The sequence below is a fragment of the Boleophthalmus pectinirostris genome, unplaced genomic scaffold (assembly GCF_026225935.1).
Source record: "Boleophthalmus pectinirostris isolate CB_2022bp ecotype Guang Dong unplaced genomic scaffold, ASM2622593v1 HiC_scaffold_13, whole genome shotgun sequence".
NCBI classification, from domain to species: domain Eukaryota; kingdom Metazoa; phylum Chordata; class Actinopteri; order Gobiiformes; family Gobiidae; genus Boleophthalmus; species Boleophthalmus pectinirostris.
Window position 1 is genome coordinate 13,731,222 of NW_026571036.1, and position 17,273 is coordinate 13,748,494.

The window sequence follows — 17,273 nt, forward strand, 5'->3', positions numbered from 1 at the left end:
TTGAGTCAAATGTGGTGGAACAAAATGTAATTTATGTTTGTGTCAACAGCCTATATTCTAAAACAATACAGGATCTAAAAAAAAAACAAATTTACACATCACTGATTGTCAAGACATATGTGTTTTACATTCTAAGGATGGTTCTAGTGTGAAATAGATTATATTGTTTATTAATGAGGTGTGTATGAGTGTCTATGTGCCATGACATGTCTTACCCCATTGAGGACTCGGACTGCATTTTTTTTAATCTCTTGATTTGTTGGTCAGCACTTTTCAACCAAGCATTACTACCCTTTACATAATTTACTTTTGTTATAGTTTTGGCTCTTTTGGCATTACATAGGCATAAAGTATGGGATGAAGAGATCAGGGGCCCCCACTTAAAGTACGGGCCCGCCCCGCCCCCTCGCCTTGGCCCCTCCCTCTGCTCCGCTGGCTCTGTGTTCTTCTGTGTTGATGCCGTCCATGCGATCTTCATCTGCTAAATCTGCAACTTTGTGAGGTAGTGTTGTAAACATGGCCTACACGACTGCCGGGGGGACCAAGAAGAAGGTGTGCTACTACTATGACGGTAAGTCCCGCACAGGAGCCACCTGGGCATCTGGGCTAGTGTTAGCCTCTGAGCTAACGCTAATGCATTAATGTGTGTCTGTGCAGCTAGCATAGCTAACGAGGAGGTGTTAATGAGCGGTGTTGTGTCGCTCTTGACGGGTTAGATATTTCACTCGGATACACCGCGGATTTATGTAGTATTTTCATATTCACCGCGGGTCAAAGTGATCTGATCACGAGTGCAGTTAGGCTTCTGTAAATGAATGAGACTGATGTAGTGTAGATTGGACCGAAGCGTCGTGCCAGACACTGGTCGTTACGCACGCTCATTGTCTGAGTACTGTTCAATAGAAAAGATTTTCTCTTTTCTAGCGGTGGGACCTGGGGGCTAGTGAAGTTAAGCATCTTATATAGAACTATCTAAATGCTGACTTACAATGTTATTCTTGTTGTAAGAGTAACAGATGAGTTAAAAACTCTTTTATACCGAAAAAAGATCCAAGATTCCATAAAATATGGCGTTATTATAGGTCTATGTGCATAGTTGCATAAATTATGTGGACCGCTCAGTTTGTGACTACTACAGCCTTTGAGCAGATGTGATAGTGGACAAAATATATTTATGGTAAATTAAGGCCTACGTTTTAAAATGAACATGCTTATAATGAACAATCATTATTCAGTATCAATGACGTCTTACAGGTGACATTGGAAATTATTACTATGGCCAAGGACATCCGATGAAGCCACATCGCATCAGAATGACACACAACCTTCTCCTGAACTATGGACTGTACAGGAAAATGGAGATCTATGTAAGTGTAAACAAATTAGATCCACACAGATAAACAATTTCAGTTTTTTTACTGTATGCTGTGCTCGTTACAGAGACCACACAAAGCCACTGCAGAAGAAATGACCAAGTACCACAGTGACGATTACATCAAGTTCCTCCGATCAATAAGGCCTGACAACATGTCCGAGTTTAGCAAGCAGATGCAGAGATGTGAGTTCTGATTTATTTATATAAAAAACATATTCTGAGCTGTGTAGTATTTGCACTGCACACGTCCAGGAGTACTGCTGACATATGACCTCAACAATTGTGCATCACTATGCAATAATCAAAAATGCACCTGAAACTCCTAACAGTGGATTATTTTGTTGGATAGCTGAACATGCAGCTTAATACATACATTCTTTGAACATATGACCACTGCACTTGTTTAATGTGCATTATACCAAAGGCCTTCTTAAGGTAAGACGTTTTTTGTTTTGCAGTCAATGTGGGAGAAGACTGTCCTGTATTTGATGGCCTGTTTGAGTTCTGTCAGCTTTCTTCTGGAGGCTCTGCTGGTAAGTACTAAGTAACAACACATGGCATAAAAAAGTGTTTAAAGACCTCTGGGCACCCTAGCAAACATTAATGAGTTTTTAAGTGGTCACCAGAGTAATATAGACTGAATGTTGTGTGATGCTCCACTGCAGTGCTTAGTGTTAGGCCAGTGATACAGATAATATTTCTTATCTAGAGTAGGTTTTTTGTGTTCAAAAGTGTGTAGATAGATAATCCTTTAACCAATAGGCTGTTATTTTGCTCAGCTGGCTCAGTGAAGCTGAACAGACAGCAGACTGACATTGCAGTAAACTGGGCTGGAGGTCTTCACCATGCTAAGAAATCAGAGGCGTCTGGCTTCTGCTACGTCAATGACATCGTGTTGGCAATCCTGGAGCTGCTCAAGTGGGTTCGAACCTATTGTCTATATTGTAGCCCTTATTTATTGTAAAACGGGGTTGCTTCATTATGTATTGGCCTCTTTCTTCTTGCTGTGTTGCACAGGTACCACCAGAGGGTGCTGTACATAGACATCGACATCCACCATGGCGATGGGGTGGAAGAGGCCTTTTACACCACAGATCGGGTCATGACTGTGTCCTTCCATAAATACGGAGAGTACTTCCCCGGAACTGGAGACCTCAGGGTGAGCCATGGACAGACTGAACCAGTTGTCCCACAGGCTTTTCTATTCTCAGACTTCACTCTGCTGCTGCACAGTAGATAAAACTCTGCTTCAGTTTCTCGATACATATAACAACTGCCACTTTTTAATGGCAAAATAGGGTAAATCTTTGTCATCTGTAGAATGCTGTATGTTGATTATTATTGTCTGTAGGATATTGGAGCTGGGAAAGGCAAATATTATGCTGTCAACTTTCCTCTGCGAGATGGCATTGATGATGAGTCATATGAACAAATCTTCAAACCAGTGAGTGTGGACATTTACAAACTATTACAATTTTATACACAAAACTAACTTTTATGTGATGGTTGCAGGTAATGGCCAAAGTGATGGAGATGTACCAGCCCAGTGCCATTGTTCTTCAGTGTGGAGCAGACTCTTTGTCTGGGGACCGACTTGGCTGCTTTAACCTGACCATCCGAGGTGAGAGTGCGGTTACTTCAACTGCACAAGCTAGAATGATGTGATGAGTGATAACTGTGGGCTATTTGTCTGGTCAGGACATGCCAAGTGTGTGGAGTACATGAAGTCCTTTAACCTGCCTCTGCTGATGCTGGGAGGAGGGGGGTACACCATCCGAAACGTGGCCCGCTGCTGGACCTATGAAACAGCTGTGGCACTGGACACAGAGATCCCTGATGGTCAGCCAACATGTGTCTAACCTTATTTATATAATTTGCACAGTCTTCATTAATTTGCCATTTTTTTTGTCTTAATTTTAACCTTTTAAGGTAAATAAGAGTGAGCTGTCGTTCTTCACCTTTTTCAGTCACAGCCCCGTGATAGCAATCATTGTGTTTTGGGGTTGCAAAGGCCAAAGAAATAGACTACAAAATGTGTTTTTTAAAATCTTATTGGAAATAAGCCTATTTAGATTTATTTTGTAAACCAACATTGACAGCTGCATTAGAATGGTGTTATGCTTTAATATCTCAATACCCCAAGGCTGAGAACTCATCAGATTAGAGTACCCGCAATTCTTCAGCATGATAGCCATTCAGTCCTTTTACTGTTGCCACGGCCATAACACTGTGTCTCTGACCTTTGTCATGTTGTCTTTTGCAGAACTACCATACAATGACTATTTTGAATACTTTGGACCAGATTTCAAACTGCACATCAGCCCATCCAACATGACCAACCAGAACACGCAGGAGTACATGGACAAAATAAAGTATGGTTTATTCTGAGTTCCCTTAAGTTTACTTGTTAGTTATGCTCTAAGTGTAAGTGCTCCCTCTCTCTCTGACAGGCAGCGCCTCTTTGAGAACCTGCGCATGTTGCCTCATGCTCCAGGGGTGCAGATGCAGGCCATCCCAGAGGACGCTGTCCCAGAAGACACAGTGGACGAGGATAAAGAGGACCCAGACAAACGCCTCTCCAGTAAGACCCTCTTCTCGCATTTTCATATGGGCTTTAGAAATAATTGAGGAAGTGACAATAAATACATGAAAGTGGATGTTAATGTCTCAACAGATACGGTTGTCTTTAATCTTTAAATATGCCTACCAACATTTACTCAAATACCATAATTAAAGGTGCACTGTGTAACATTTCAGGTTGTGGTTCTGGGACCTGCTTGTATGAATGTTCAGTAGTAGATAAAAAAAAACGTACCAAAGCATGCATTCTTGAACTGACCAGGGTCACCTGTTCACATGTCTGACACGGAAATGGTTCAGTACAAAACTGTTGCAAATTCCAGGCAAAACATTAACATCTCCATGGAGACAAGCATGTGATTGAAAAGCTACATAGTTCACCTTATAAAATTAGAGTCTTAACTTTTGATGAACAATATTATTGTTGTTTCATTGTTACCATTGTTGTTTCAGTTCGGGCCACAGACAAGAGGATTGCCTGTGATGAAGAGTTTTCAGACTCTGAGGATGAAGGAGAGGGAGGCAGGAGGAACATAGCCAACAATAAGAAGGGAGCCAAGCGGCCGCGAGTGGAAGAGGACAAGAAGGAAGGCGACGAAAAGAAGACCGGTATGCTTTACAATGTGACACTTTGAGGACCACGTACTGGCTTTATTTCTGGCTTCATAACAAACAAATTATCTGTTCATTCCCTCAGAAATTAAAGAGGAAGACAAGTCGAAAGACATTGGTGCTGAAAAAACAGATTCTAAAAGGTAATGGCTTTATGTTCTTAAGTTCAGTATAGCATTAGTTCCAGAATAGTTGATGTTTTGACTAATTAAAATCTAATGTTGTGTATTTGTGTTTTTAGTGTGAAAGCAGAGCAGACCAGCAGTGCCTGAAGTGCTCTACAACTCTCCCATGGTGCTGTCCATCACCCTCATCCAGCCACACATATTAATAAGCATTATATTTATTCTGAATTGTATTTTTACCTGCATATTTTGTGTCGACTGTCATCCCTTTATGTAGTCATAAAAATGTCCACTTGCGAGTTGCCATACTATTGGTCCCCTTTAAATTTTTTCCAATGTGCTCTGTCTTCTGAGTTGTTTTTAGCAAAAGTCTCTAGTTTGCAAATGATCATGTCTGAATTTTGATATTTTGCATTTATCAATAAACTTTTTATACAAATTTGTTTGCTGCAGTGTATTTATTTTCAGTTTTTGATGTTGGATTGCGGTCTGGCATTACAATTTTAAGCATTCCAGTAGATGTTTTACTAAAGAAATCAACTCATTATTTGAATGCACTATATTTAAAACCAAATATATAATGTCTAGCAGGTGTTTCCTCTTCAAAATTTAAAATACACTTACTGAACAATGGTTGGTGTGATTCTACCAGATGTTGGTGACGCTAAAAGCTACACAACTGTTACTTAAAGGCTTACTTAGTCAATTATTGAACAAATAACATTGGACTTCTCACAATAAGCCAGTTCAATCCAGGGCAATTTTTTGTATTATACATGTGGATTACTTGCAGGACTTAAGTAGGGAAGAATAGTAATCTGCAGCTTTGCCACCAGATGGCATCAAAGGCCAAAACATTATGATTTACCTGTCTTTCATCAATATGATTGAAGAGCTTTCAAAGGTCACGATGTGATGTGCAATCAAAAGTGCACATAAGCTTAGGGAGTGTGCAATTATTAATAGAATACAAAAATGCAAAGGGCTTGCCTGTAAAGAATAATTTAAAGGTCCTGTTGGTGCATCATTCGTGGTCATTCTTGGTCTCATATCTGTTTTTGTTCTATGGTGGTGTTTATGTGGTGCTTTGTGTTGTGTTGTCCTATTTTTTGAGCATGTTATCCCCTGTCCCAAGACAAATTTCTCCCATGGGAGACAATAAAGGATTACCTTATCTTATCTGAACAATATTTTCTGTCAGCAAGCCTTAAAGTAATTAACCGCAGTGTTCTTTTAAACCTGTTTACCTGGTCCCTGGGTCCTCCTTAGTCTCAGTCACAAATATATATATATAACTAAAAGTCACAAATATATTTCATTTATTGTACATAAGGTCAGTGGTTTAGGAAATAGGCTCACCACAGACACAGGTCCACTGGGGTGCAGAAGCCTCATTTTAGTCAGGTAAAATAATGACATTTAATGGAAGATTATTGTATTTGCACCACTTTAAACCGAGGATGCACCCTCAGTCATTTTGGTCTGGACCTTTACCCTGAACTTAAACAAGGCACCAGATGAATTACAATAATGTAGCCCAGAAAACAATTGTAATACTATATGGGCTCTTCTAAATGCAGTATTAACTATTGCAAATTTAGCATGTTATCAAATACTCTTTGGTTAAATTGCTTGCTGCTGGAATTAGCACTGTCCTAAGATTGAGTGGGATACAAGTGGATACAACCACCTCATGGACAGATACATACGATTGCATCTAAATTATAATAATCAAACACATAGACCACTGAGGATATTTTCAAATAACAGATTCTATAGTCACATTTTTATTCACATTTATTTTCGCTTTTAGTGTGCCCCAAGAAAATTAGAACACCTTAAGCAGAGACATTTTAATAGCATTTTTGTAAGCAAAGTTACATTCCATCTCAAAGTCAAATTTGGCCAAAGTGTCTTCACTATTTACAAAAAGAAAACAAGAACAAGATGCTACACAAATATTTGCATCTGAAGTCTCCAGGTTCAGTATGCTCTGAACGCCACAGTGTAGACAGTAACGCTTCGCACGTCACAATTTGGTCAGGGTCAAAGTTCATCTGGGTTGGTTTTGAATGCGTTGGTTTAAAAATGACTGGATGGAAATAATCTGCAATTTCATGTGCTCCTTGAGATCAAGATTTCGTTTTGTACAATAATCACAGTTAAAAACTCCCTCGCCTATACATACTTACATTTTAATAAGGTCAGAAAACCAACATACAAGAAAGCCTATAGTGGTGTTCCTACAGAGTCACTGAGAGAGGGCTAAGGCTGGCTGCTGTTGTAAACGTTGTGTCCTCCTCTGTGGATGCTGGTCTCATATTGGATTTTAGACTTTTTACCATTTGGTGACCTATACCCCCACTGACAGCTGCACCCCAAGGCCATGTCCTTTTTACATTTTGTATAAAAATCCCAAAATAAAAATAATACTGTTTAAAAAATATATGGCTGATGTAGTTAATTGGTTTTACAAATCAAAGCCACCCGCTGTCAGCCCAGGGCAGAAGAGGGCTGAGCGAGTTTTGTGTCAGGGGCCAATGGGACAGGACTACAAAGGGTTGAGATCTGTTTGAGTTCTGAAGACAGCCTACAGGGGGCACTGTCACTCTGCACTCTCAGCTGGAGCATCAGCAGGAGCCTCTGCAGGGACCTCTGCAGGGACCTCTGCAGGGGCCTCAGCTGCCACTGCCTCCTGTGCAGGGGCCGGCTCTTCTGGAGCAGGGGCCGCCTCTACAGGGGCCGGAGCGGGCTCCTCTTTAGGGGCCTCAGGGGCAGGCTCAGCTGGCTTCTCCTCTGCTTTGGGCTCCTCTGTGGGGGCTGCCTGCTGGGGCTCTGCTGCAGGGGCCTCTGTCACAGCTTTGGGCTCCTCTGCTGGCTGCTCTGTGCTAGGGGCCGCCTCCCCTTCAGCCTTGGGCTCTTCTGCTGCTGCCTCTGGGGCCTCAGCCTTAGCCTCAGTGGCCTCTGTGGCAGCCTCAGCTGCTCCCTCTCCGGTCTCCTTCTTGGTCTTCTTGAAAGAGAAGCCGCTGAGTTTGAAGGACTTTTTGAATGAGAAACGTTTCTTCTTCTTCTTGGGCGTCTCGGTCTCGCTGGTGGAGGCCTGTGCTTCCTCAGGCTTAGCCTCGGCCTCAGGGGCTGGCTCTACTTTGTCTGCCTCTGTGCCGTTCTCTACAGAAGCCTCAGCTTTAACCTCTCCATCCTCTTTGGGTGCCTCCTCTGCAGGAGCACTGCCATTGGCATGCACTTCCTCTTTGCCTGCTTCCACAGCAGCATCACCATTGGCTTTGACATGGCCGTTCTCCTAAAACAAACAGAAACAGGTTTGTCAGACATAGTAGGCCTACAGGTGTTGGTAGAGTGTGGTAACAGCTAACCCACATAGTTAAAACACATTACAACATACCACTTCTTCAGCTCATTGCTGGATAGGCTACACTGACATTCCCTGCATTCTGCTAGACTATAACAGGGCACATGGCACTCACAGGTCAACAAGTAAAACAAGAAAAAATCTTTACAATGTTGCCACATTTCTATTTATACCACGTTATTTATGCACTTGCACAAATCAAATTCTATCTCCAAGTTGTTCATAGTGCATGAACGTAGGCCTCCACGATGGAAATAATAATGTTTTCTTATTGCAAGTTACTTATTATTGCTTTTCGCCTCTGTGTCACCAGAGGGCAGCGCTACTCCACTTTTGTCAACAGTTCAAACGACAGCTGCGCGTCTTACCCGTTAGGACCAAACCTGAACTGAACGGACAGCCTACATCTGCCTGTGAACTGTGACAAATCGGCCGAGTGCCCCGGCCAGTGCTGCCTCCCACTGAGCACCCCGCACTCCACCTCACGCCCCCTCCCATGGCCCAGTGCCCCCGCTCTCAGCCCCGAGCCCACAGCAGCAGCCTGGAACAAAAGGCGTGGTGCTCCGTAGCCTTTGTTGGCCTCGAACCTCAAACAAACACTGCAGAATAAAAAAGCACTTCCCCATTTAGGATTTGATCACAACAAATTCCTTTTAGTCACTAATTGTGTCCGAGCATTCCCAGTGAAAAAGCGCACCAAATCAACTGTTGCTCCAGCGTCTCCGCGCCGCTTATTTACAGTGCCCATCTTTACGCGCGTTTGGCACCGCTCAGAGGTTTACCTGCTGTCCGTTGGTTTTCGCGGGTGAAACAGCTGCCTCTCCGGGTTTCTCAGCTGCCAGCTCGGCTTTCCCAGTTGCCCTCGCGAGTTGCGCTCCCATTCTGCTGCCGTTCGCTCCAACAAAGAACCCTGAGCAGGCGATCCAAAGCGAACAAAGACCCGAGTTTGCGTGATAACGGGGAGCCCCTCGCTGCGTCCCCTGCTCTGCTCTCTCTCAACAGCGGACAAAGCACGGTCCCGCGGTGGAGGAGGGTGAAGAAATGATAAGGCCCAGGCGAGGAATATTAAAATCCGACGTCCAGGCTGCTAAAATGGAAAATCCCTCTTGCTGCTAATAAGATGCGCGTCCAACGCCCAAGTGCACAGATGAATGGGACTCAAAACGATGACGGCATCACAGCTGAGAGCAGCCAATGACAAGCTCCGCTCATCAGGAGGGCGGCGCTTCAGGGAAAGGGGGTGAACAATGAACTGACAATGGGGTGCAACGCTGCGTTCAAGGCACAGAGGTCCAGTCATACAAATATTACCCAGACAAATTCTTGCACTGTCTTCTCATAGGAATAGTGTTAAAAGTGCTGAAGAAGCATGATCCACACAACTACTGTTTTGATCTACATGCTAAAATGTTTCAACTCAGCATTTTTGTGAACACTTGAGTTGTTGTTCTCCTCACAGTCCCTCTTCATAAAGGGGCTAGCACTTTATGTGTTCGCTTAGAGCATGTATCAGTGAAATCCTGGTGGTGTGACCTTTTGTGGTCAGCCTATCTTCAGTTTAACTCGAAGATGTAGCTGATTTGTGATTGGTGCAGAGAGACAACAATAGGTTTGAAGTGTAAATGAGGAATTAAAGAGCTTATTTAGATCTACATTTAAAATCGAATAGTCTGTACTTATGTGGCCTCTTGAGCTACAGACAGACTTCTACCCATTATTTCCAACTTATCAATCTAGTGAGTGCAATTTTGTTACATGCATCATCCTGTATCTTGTCTCGCACTCAGTTGCTGAAAGAGACTATATTACGCTATTTCTGTTCTGGTTTAATGTTGTTTCCTCATCAGAAACATACCAGGAGTTGTGTTTTGTTTCATTTACACAAGTTTAACACACAAACCCTGCATATTTATAGACCAAGTTTTTCTCTCAAACACTTTGTTCCACCTTGTAATGTCATATTTTAATACAGAAAGTGCTCCACTGTGTTTTTTAAAACTCTACACACATTCACAAGAATCATTTGGATAATTTCAGCTCTGGAATTGATGATCTCTGCTGAACAAAAAATGAAAGATAGCTGTTAACTTCAAAACTACCGCTTCATGACATCATTGGGTAGAATAGAGCATTTTGGGAGATAATGCGGGGTTATTCAGATATGTGTGAATGAAACAAAGCACAACTCCAGGTATGTTTTTGATGAGGTAACAACATTATAAAAGTGAAAACTGGTTGATGTCCAAAAGCTTTTTTAAATTTTCTTTGTACCACGGTAACAACATTATAACATGACTTAAAGCTCACAACTTAAAGCTTTGTGTAATATAAGATCTTTAAATGTGTACTGATTTAATTTGCATGTCTCAGCTCTGGTGAGATCTGGTCAATTTCAGATACGTGTGATGCAGGCCACCTTTGAATTCTTCTTTAGGATGTAATAAAGACACAAATCACAGCTATGTATGGAGCCCCAGATCTAATTATAGCAACTGGCTGCAAGCTCATACCCTGATGATAACAAGTACTACTTTTGTGTTAAGCTAAAACCGAACGTTTTAAGTGCTCATGTTTTCTAATGTGTTTCAAAACATTTTAACTCAGAATGAAGTATCGTTAATGTGGACCTATGTATTAAAGCTGCTTGTCACTTTTGTTTTTGCTTTGCCGGATAACAGTATAGCATAACATCTATCTCTATGGAGACTAGGAGGTCACATTCCAGGCTGAGTTACAGGTCAGATCTGTGTAGAGGTGATCCCACTCATTGTAAGAATGTAGGATTTCAAGGCATTTCTTTCGCAATTAAAACAGCAAATTGAAATTAAGCAAGATATTGTATGTGATGGCATATTGTGGAACACTCCATGTAGACAGGCAGGTGCACAGTTACTTCAAATTATTATTATTCCAAAAAGCTGCTATAAACGTGACAGCCATAGCCCTGAGTACTTATGATTAAAATCTACCTGGCTTGCCTCTGGTTTTAAATCTGCAGAGCTCTTGTTGATGGCTCCTGCTGTGCCCATGGGGGAGGTGAAGAGTTGGAACACGTCTATGCTATTTACAAGTCAAATGTGAGCAGGTGGGAGGGGCCGTATAGGTGGACTTCCTGTGGCCTCCTGCTGCTCTGTCCTAATGTTATCAGTGCAATGCAAAACAGCCCAGCGGGACACTCACCTGACATGCAAAACACCTCTGCCTCTGCTTTGTGTGAGCCAGCCCTGCCCTCTCCATGGTATTAACTGAAATCAAATCATTGGACAACAACAAAGCAATATATAACCAATTGTTTACTAAAGGTGTACAATGTCACTTTTCTGGCGTCTCCATGGAGATGTTATTGATTTGCCCTGACCCTGTTGTATTAAACATGATCTTTTATATAAATTTTGCATTTATTTAGTTGTTTTATTGCTAAAAAAAAAAGACCATAATTTTAACTGTGAGCATGCCTGCCTCTCCACACATCTCACATGTAACTTGGCCTGGTGGAGTCACCTGAAATATTTAAACTTAATGCCATACTGTGAAATATTCCTGTCAAAGCAATAGCATTAAGATAAGCAGGTGGCAAATGCTCCACATGAAATATGAAGGGGAAAAACGACACTTGAAATAGAAAGAAATCCATTTTAAATAAACGTAGTATGTCTTTGTCCATCTAAGTGTTTGTTTGTTTGTTTTTAATCTACTTAAAATGCAGTTATCTAAAGGTTTTGAGTGTATATTACCTTCAAGTAGTAGCATTTGTGAATATTGTTCATTATCTGAAAGAACAACCATATGATCTCCAAAAGCCTGTCAGTAAATGTCTTGAAAAACATGATAAAATGCCTATAGCTTTTCCTCATACAAGGTTGCACACCCATTGGCTGACACAGAAACAAATTCAGTCATCATTTTGTGCCAAAAATGTGACAGCTTTTCGCATGTATCATTTCTGTATAAAAGTATTTATTGCTGGAGTGCCAAAACCTTTTCCCCAATAAAGTCTGAATCCACTTGGAGTTTGTAAAATGTACGACCAAATACCATTCCTCTGGCACTCTATATAACATATCATATAGCACACTCTTATAGCTTTTGACAGTATTGGCAGCTTACATTTTTATCCTTGAGGTTGTTCAGCGGTGGAAAAAGTACTTAATTTTGTTAGATACTGAAGCAAAAAAAGAAAAAACAACTAAAAAACCCTAAAAAAAAGTATGAAAAAAATCAACTCAAGTAAAAGTATCTGTTTAAAAATGTACTTAGAGGGTAACAAGTAAAAGTGTTTCATGCTGATTTTGAGATCTAATAAAACGTAGTAGTCAAATGTAATGATTTTGATAAAGATTTGTGCTGAATTTGAAACAACTGAATAGCTGGAGTTAGAAAGTACATACACCTTCAGATTTGGTAAAGTAAAAGTACTTTAAGGTTAGTAAATAAAGTTCAGATACCTACATTTTTTACAATACTTTACTACTTTTACTTTGTCATGTTCACCGCTGGTTATGTTCTTGTGTGATTATATCGATAGTAGGACTGCACTATATGTTTCTGATTAGCACAAACACATTTGTGGTAAATCTCTGGTTGCTATACAGTATTTGCTTTCCTAACAGTGTTTACAAGAATGCCTTGTGCCCTGTGGGAAAAAACTGACTCAACTTGCTGCTAAGACCCAAAATTTGTCCCTGTGCTTTCTGAACAAAAGCAGAGGAACCCTACACCGGGACAGAGAGGGGTGATCCTGTTTCACATAAGCCTGGTTTTGTTTGGAAGGCGAGGTGCTTGCTATGGTCCTGGGCCATGTTTGGGGCGTGCCTACAGCGGGCAGATGGTCACCCCCACTCCTGTATCAGCTCAGCTCTGCTCTGCTGCTGACTCCTCACTGACTTCACACTTGGCACACTCTCAGACATTTGCATATGTGTAGCATTGTTGTAAACATGGGTGCTGTGGTCAGAAGGGGCCATCAATTGTAGACACGAGTCGGTCTATTAAAACAGAATAAAGGTATTTTATTACATTTATTGAACAGATTAATCTCTTTTAAATATTTGGTTAAATATTTGCAGCTTTATGCTTTGTGTTAAAAGTCTTATATTTTGTTAAAGTGTTTTTACCTCATCAAAAACCTGGAATTGTGTTTTGTTCCATTCACAGATGTTTGAGGGACTTTTTATTATTTGTCTGTCTACATTTCCAAAGCTCAGAATGCTCTGTTCCACCTTGTGATGTCCTGAAGCTGTAGTTTTTAAGTTAACAGTGAATCTTTACTTTTACTTTAGTTAAGATTGGGAATTCCCAAAGCTGAAAGTACCAAAATGATTCTAGCAAAGGTGTGAGGAGTTTAAAAACCCAATGGAGGACTTCCTGTTTACCCCATGAGATCATAAGATGGAGCAGACTGTTTTTTGTTTGGTTTGGTTTGGTAATATGGGTTGTCTAAGTGACAATCAATACAAATCTACATCAAGGGGAATCCGCAGTTTCATTGCTCGGAGAACTGACTATAGAGAACATTTATATGAGTGCCTGCTGTAGCAGTAATTACGGAGCCTGTGGCACAAAAAGCATGGTGGCATAGTGATAAAGTTGGTGTTACAGTCTCACAAAAATAAGGTTGTGGGTTTAATTGCTGAACCAGCTGAACCAAGTGGTGACTGTTTTGTATCTTCACAACTTCCCCTTTTAATATTACAAAATCAAAATCAGTTTGTAATGCAGAGGAGTGTTACCATGGACTGTTGTCAAGGATCTTCTACAAACAGTACAGCTGATTTTAAAGAGGGAGTATTGCATAACTGCTAACACATAACATATTTAGATTGCCGTGTTTCCTTGTATTATTTTGAAAATGCTATATTTACATTCGTTTTTGACCCTCTGAGTCTGCCCTCCCTTTGCTCCCCGTGTTAAGTCACCCCTCCTCCAGAGCACTATCACAACACATGGAACTCACTCCTACAGTTTCTCATCTCAGGGATAAGGACAGCTAGTTTCATTTTCACTCAGGAGTAGAGATGTTGGAATAGTTGTGAGTTTGTGTGCTCTGTACTGAAGCCTTGTGGAATATGAATGAATAATTGAGTTGTAATGTAGAGCTATTATTATTTTGTATTATTTTGATTATCATGGTTATTTGTATATTTTTGTTATTTTGTGGTGTTTTTGTTCTGTTTTGGTTTCATTGTTGGTGTGAATGTGGTGCATATACATCCTGTCTGTTTCCTGTATGGGGAAAAAAAAATGCATTTATAGTCTGACATGGACCCCAGGAAGAATAGTTGCTGTTTTTCAGTAGCCAATGGGGATCTAAATGAAAACAAACAGACAAACACAATCAATGTGCATCCTGCTAAATAAACTACTGTACGTTGCATCAGGTTTGCAAAGTTGTTGTGTACATTTGGTGGTCTGAGCATTGCCATAAGTAGGATTTGAATGGGCCCAGAAGAGATCCTTAAAGTACTAAGTGCATGGATGACATCTAAAATGTCTTCAAGCATGTTTTTGATGAGGGAACAACATGATGAAACGCTAAACAAATGTGGGCGTAATACCCCGTCTTTAACTGTCCTATTTTAATGAGGACATGCACTTTGGACGAAGCTCATGATCTGATCTCATCTGATGTGGTTTGCTCAGCCATAACTGTTCTTGTGAGTGGATAGTGATTTGTTCGCTGGTACCAAGTACAGCTGGCTCGGGGACTATTATGTGTGAGACTGTGGCCCTGCTTCATGTTTTTGGCCCTCTCTTTGTTGCGACTCCGTGGACATGATACTGTCAGCACAATGAGCTCCTTCTCTTCTGACTGATGGCAGGAAGCTGTTGATTAGCCGCTGCTCTCAGGCCCCTGTGCTCTGCTCTGCTCTGTGGGAAGCCACTTTACCATGGCTCCCATCGGCAGCACTTTATGTCAGAGACCTCCTGGACCCCCTCGGGATAATCATGAGCCTGTTCCACTGCCCCTCCACCTCTCTTGGCCGTGGGGAGCATGTACATTTTATTGTTGGAATGTTGGAAAGTCATTGTTGTCTGCGTGAAAAGGTCCTCCATGGTTCAAGAAATGGTGTTCCCAACCCTGCACATGGATAAGGCAGAATTCACTAATTGCTCTGGTTCAGGAATGTCAAGGATGTGCTTAGAATGACCAAGGACTTGACTTCAGACTCATGAATGCATAAGTGGAAAAAAAATTTGTACACAACATGCCATTCTATGATAAATTGCACTTGACACGTGAGAATGGTCAGCTCAGATAAAGAAAAACTGTTCAATGATTTTTTTTTTCTGTGCATTTGACCAATTAAATTCCATTTCATCCACATCTAAATCAGTGGCCAACAGCTACGTGGAAACCTTTTCAGATCAGAGCCAGGAACATGCACTGCCTTTACAGGTAACTCCATACATAGAATATAGAATTAAAAGATGTTCAAGAGAGCCTAGTAATCTAGCATTACTAATGACACTTTGTAATTGCTAATAAAGATTCCTATCATACTTAAAATAACACTTTTGGCAAAACAGGTAAACTACACCTGATTTACTTTGAGTTGAGCATTTGGTTATCAGACATGCTCGGAAATATTTAGTTTAGAAGTCAGTGATCTCTGCAGAGCAAGTAAACAATGGGGCTCCTGTAGTTTTTAACTTTAACTTTTAAAGTAGTGGACTAAGGTGGTATCCACACGGCAACATTTTTTTTGGTTGAAACTGTTAAGTTTTTTATTTGTTTTGGCCCCTCATCGACAGATCTGGCGTTTCAGGTGGGTGAAAACACTGTTTTTTGAAAAGGGGTTCCAGAGTAGAGAAATCTGAGAATGCAGGCATTGCGTTATTGTCTGGACAAGCAAACCACAGCTTTTGGAAAAGATTAAGTTACGACCCTGTCATCGCCATGTGACCAGAAGAGAACCCTGTGCAGGAAGGACTTTATGTGCATGCGCTCTTTGAAGTATTGTGTATTCAGTTGCTCTGACTGTATCCCGTTTACAGCACCACATACAGGTGTGGCATATGTATTACATTGTTTTCACTCAGTGCTCCGTTGTCGTGTGAATGTGAATATTTATTGATCCGACACATGTGTAGATGCAAATTTTTTTCAACCTGCAAAAGTGTGTTCGGAGCGTTGTCATGTGGATGTTGTCATGTGGACGTAGCCTTAAACAACACAAGCTAATCCATGGAGACTGTAGTCATTGCTTCTGATCTAAAATGAGTTAATACTCTTCCAAATGTTTAAATGTCCAAATGTCTAAAATTTTCCTGACTGTTTCTTACCCCATGCAGTTGAATGCCTCTCCTAGACTGCTCCTAACATGAATGGACTGCACTGTTACATACAATGGGAATCCAAGTACACAAGACACTGCAGTCATAGTTTCCGGGTTTATATGCATTTAAATTATCCAGTTTATTTCAGAGTAGGCCAGTTATCTTGTTTTCCTCTTGTGCCTTTAAGCATAGAGATATTCAGAAATACCTACATGTAAACTCCTCATGAAAACCTCACATGGTCTGAGCATAAAACGCATGACCTTCTTGCTGCAACTTAAAAACTCATCTTATTTATTTATCATCTAAAGTAAAGCGTATTTTTCTGATTCCTGGTATTAGTGAGTGAAGAGGCTGTGTTACATCAGATGAGTCAGCGCTTCAGGAAAGTTCACCCCAAAAAGACACACATGGAGACAAACGAGGATTAAACCACCAATTCTTTCATGGAGGCGAGAGTTCCAGCTCCTCATTAGCATGTCCTTTGAAGGGCCAGTGGAGAGGGAGGGTCTACAGAGGGACAGGAATAGAACATGTCTTTGTGTAGCACTAGATCAAGACTGAGCAAAGTGCAAATGAGCTGTTCATTGGAGATAGAACTCAAATCCTGTAGGCAGACTTTTGACTCATTTTACAAGTCAACATCTTGCGTATTGATACTTTCCAAATGGTGTCGCCAACTTTTCCTGGGGGTGTGAAGCTAACTGAAAGCACTGCTCTATTAGAAGCTTTGTCACTCATGTTATTTAATCTGAGCCTTATTTTAACTCTTTGTATTGTACCATTCATTTTGTATTTTTTCTTGGTTTTCAGACAATCTAAAAACGTTTTGGTAGTAATTGCTAATGTGTGCATTGTGTAACCATGGTAACTGCTGAACATTCCACCACAGAAATACATGGAAATACACCTCCCACAATATCAATACTCAATT

General features: G+C 41.0%; 2 protein-coding genes across 2 annotated transcripts; one reads left to right on the forward strand and one right to left on the reverse strand.

Moving 5' to 3' along the window:
- Window positions 1-420: 420 nt before the first annotated feature.
- LOC110162903 (histone deacetylase 2) lies at window positions 421-5,131 on the forward strand. Its single transcript, XM_020927850.2, has 14 exons — window positions 421-571; window positions 1,255-1,367; window positions 1,441-1,558; window positions 1,834-1,908; window positions 2,155-2,293; window positions 2,393-2,534; window positions 2,727-2,819; window positions 2,888-2,996; window positions 3,074-3,214; window positions 3,639-3,747; window positions 3,826-3,956; window positions 4,409-4,564; window positions 4,653-4,710; window positions 4,809-5,131. Exons 1-14 carry the CDS (start codon window positions 517-519, stop codon window positions 4,837-4,839), a joined length of 1,470 nt encoding a protein of 489 aa, XP_020783509.1. The 5' UTR covers window positions 421-516; the 3' UTR covers window positions 4,840-5,131.
- Window positions 5,132-6,471: 1,340 nt separating this feature from the next.
- marcksa (myristoylated alanine-rich protein kinase C substrate a) lies at window positions 6,472-9,221 on the reverse strand. The gene is made up of 2 exons (XM_020939669.2): window positions 8,845-9,221; window positions 6,472-7,993 (listed from the first exon to the last, which is right to left on the reverse strand). Exons 1-2 carry the CDS (start codon window positions 8,941-8,943, stop codon window positions 7,298-7,300), a joined length of 795 nt encoding a protein of 264 aa, XP_020795328.1. The 5' UTR covers window positions 8,944-9,221; the 3' UTR covers window positions 6,472-7,297.
- Window positions 9,222-17,273: the final 8,052 nt, after the last annotated feature.

Coding starts and splice junctions, on each gene's coding strand:
- LOC110162903 (XM_020927850.2), top strand. CDS start 517: ATGGCCTACACGACTGCCGGGGGGACCAAGAAGAAGGTGTGCTACTAC. Junction 2,535..2,726: donor CCGGAACTGGAGACCTCAGG/GTGAGCCATGGA, acceptor TATTGTCTGTAG/GATATTGGAGCTGGGAAAGG. Junction 3,215..3,638: donor GGACACAGAGATCCCTGATG/GTCAGCCAACAT, acceptor TGTCTTTTGCAG/AACTACCATACAATGACTAT.
- marcksa (XM_020939669.2), bottom strand. CDS start 8,943: ATGGGAGCGCAACTCGCGAGGGCAACTGGGAAAGCCGAGCTGGCAGCT. Junction 7,994..8,844: donor CGAAAACCAACGGACAGCAG/GTAAACCTCTGA, acceptor TGTTTGTTTTAG/GAGAACGGCCATGTCAAAGC.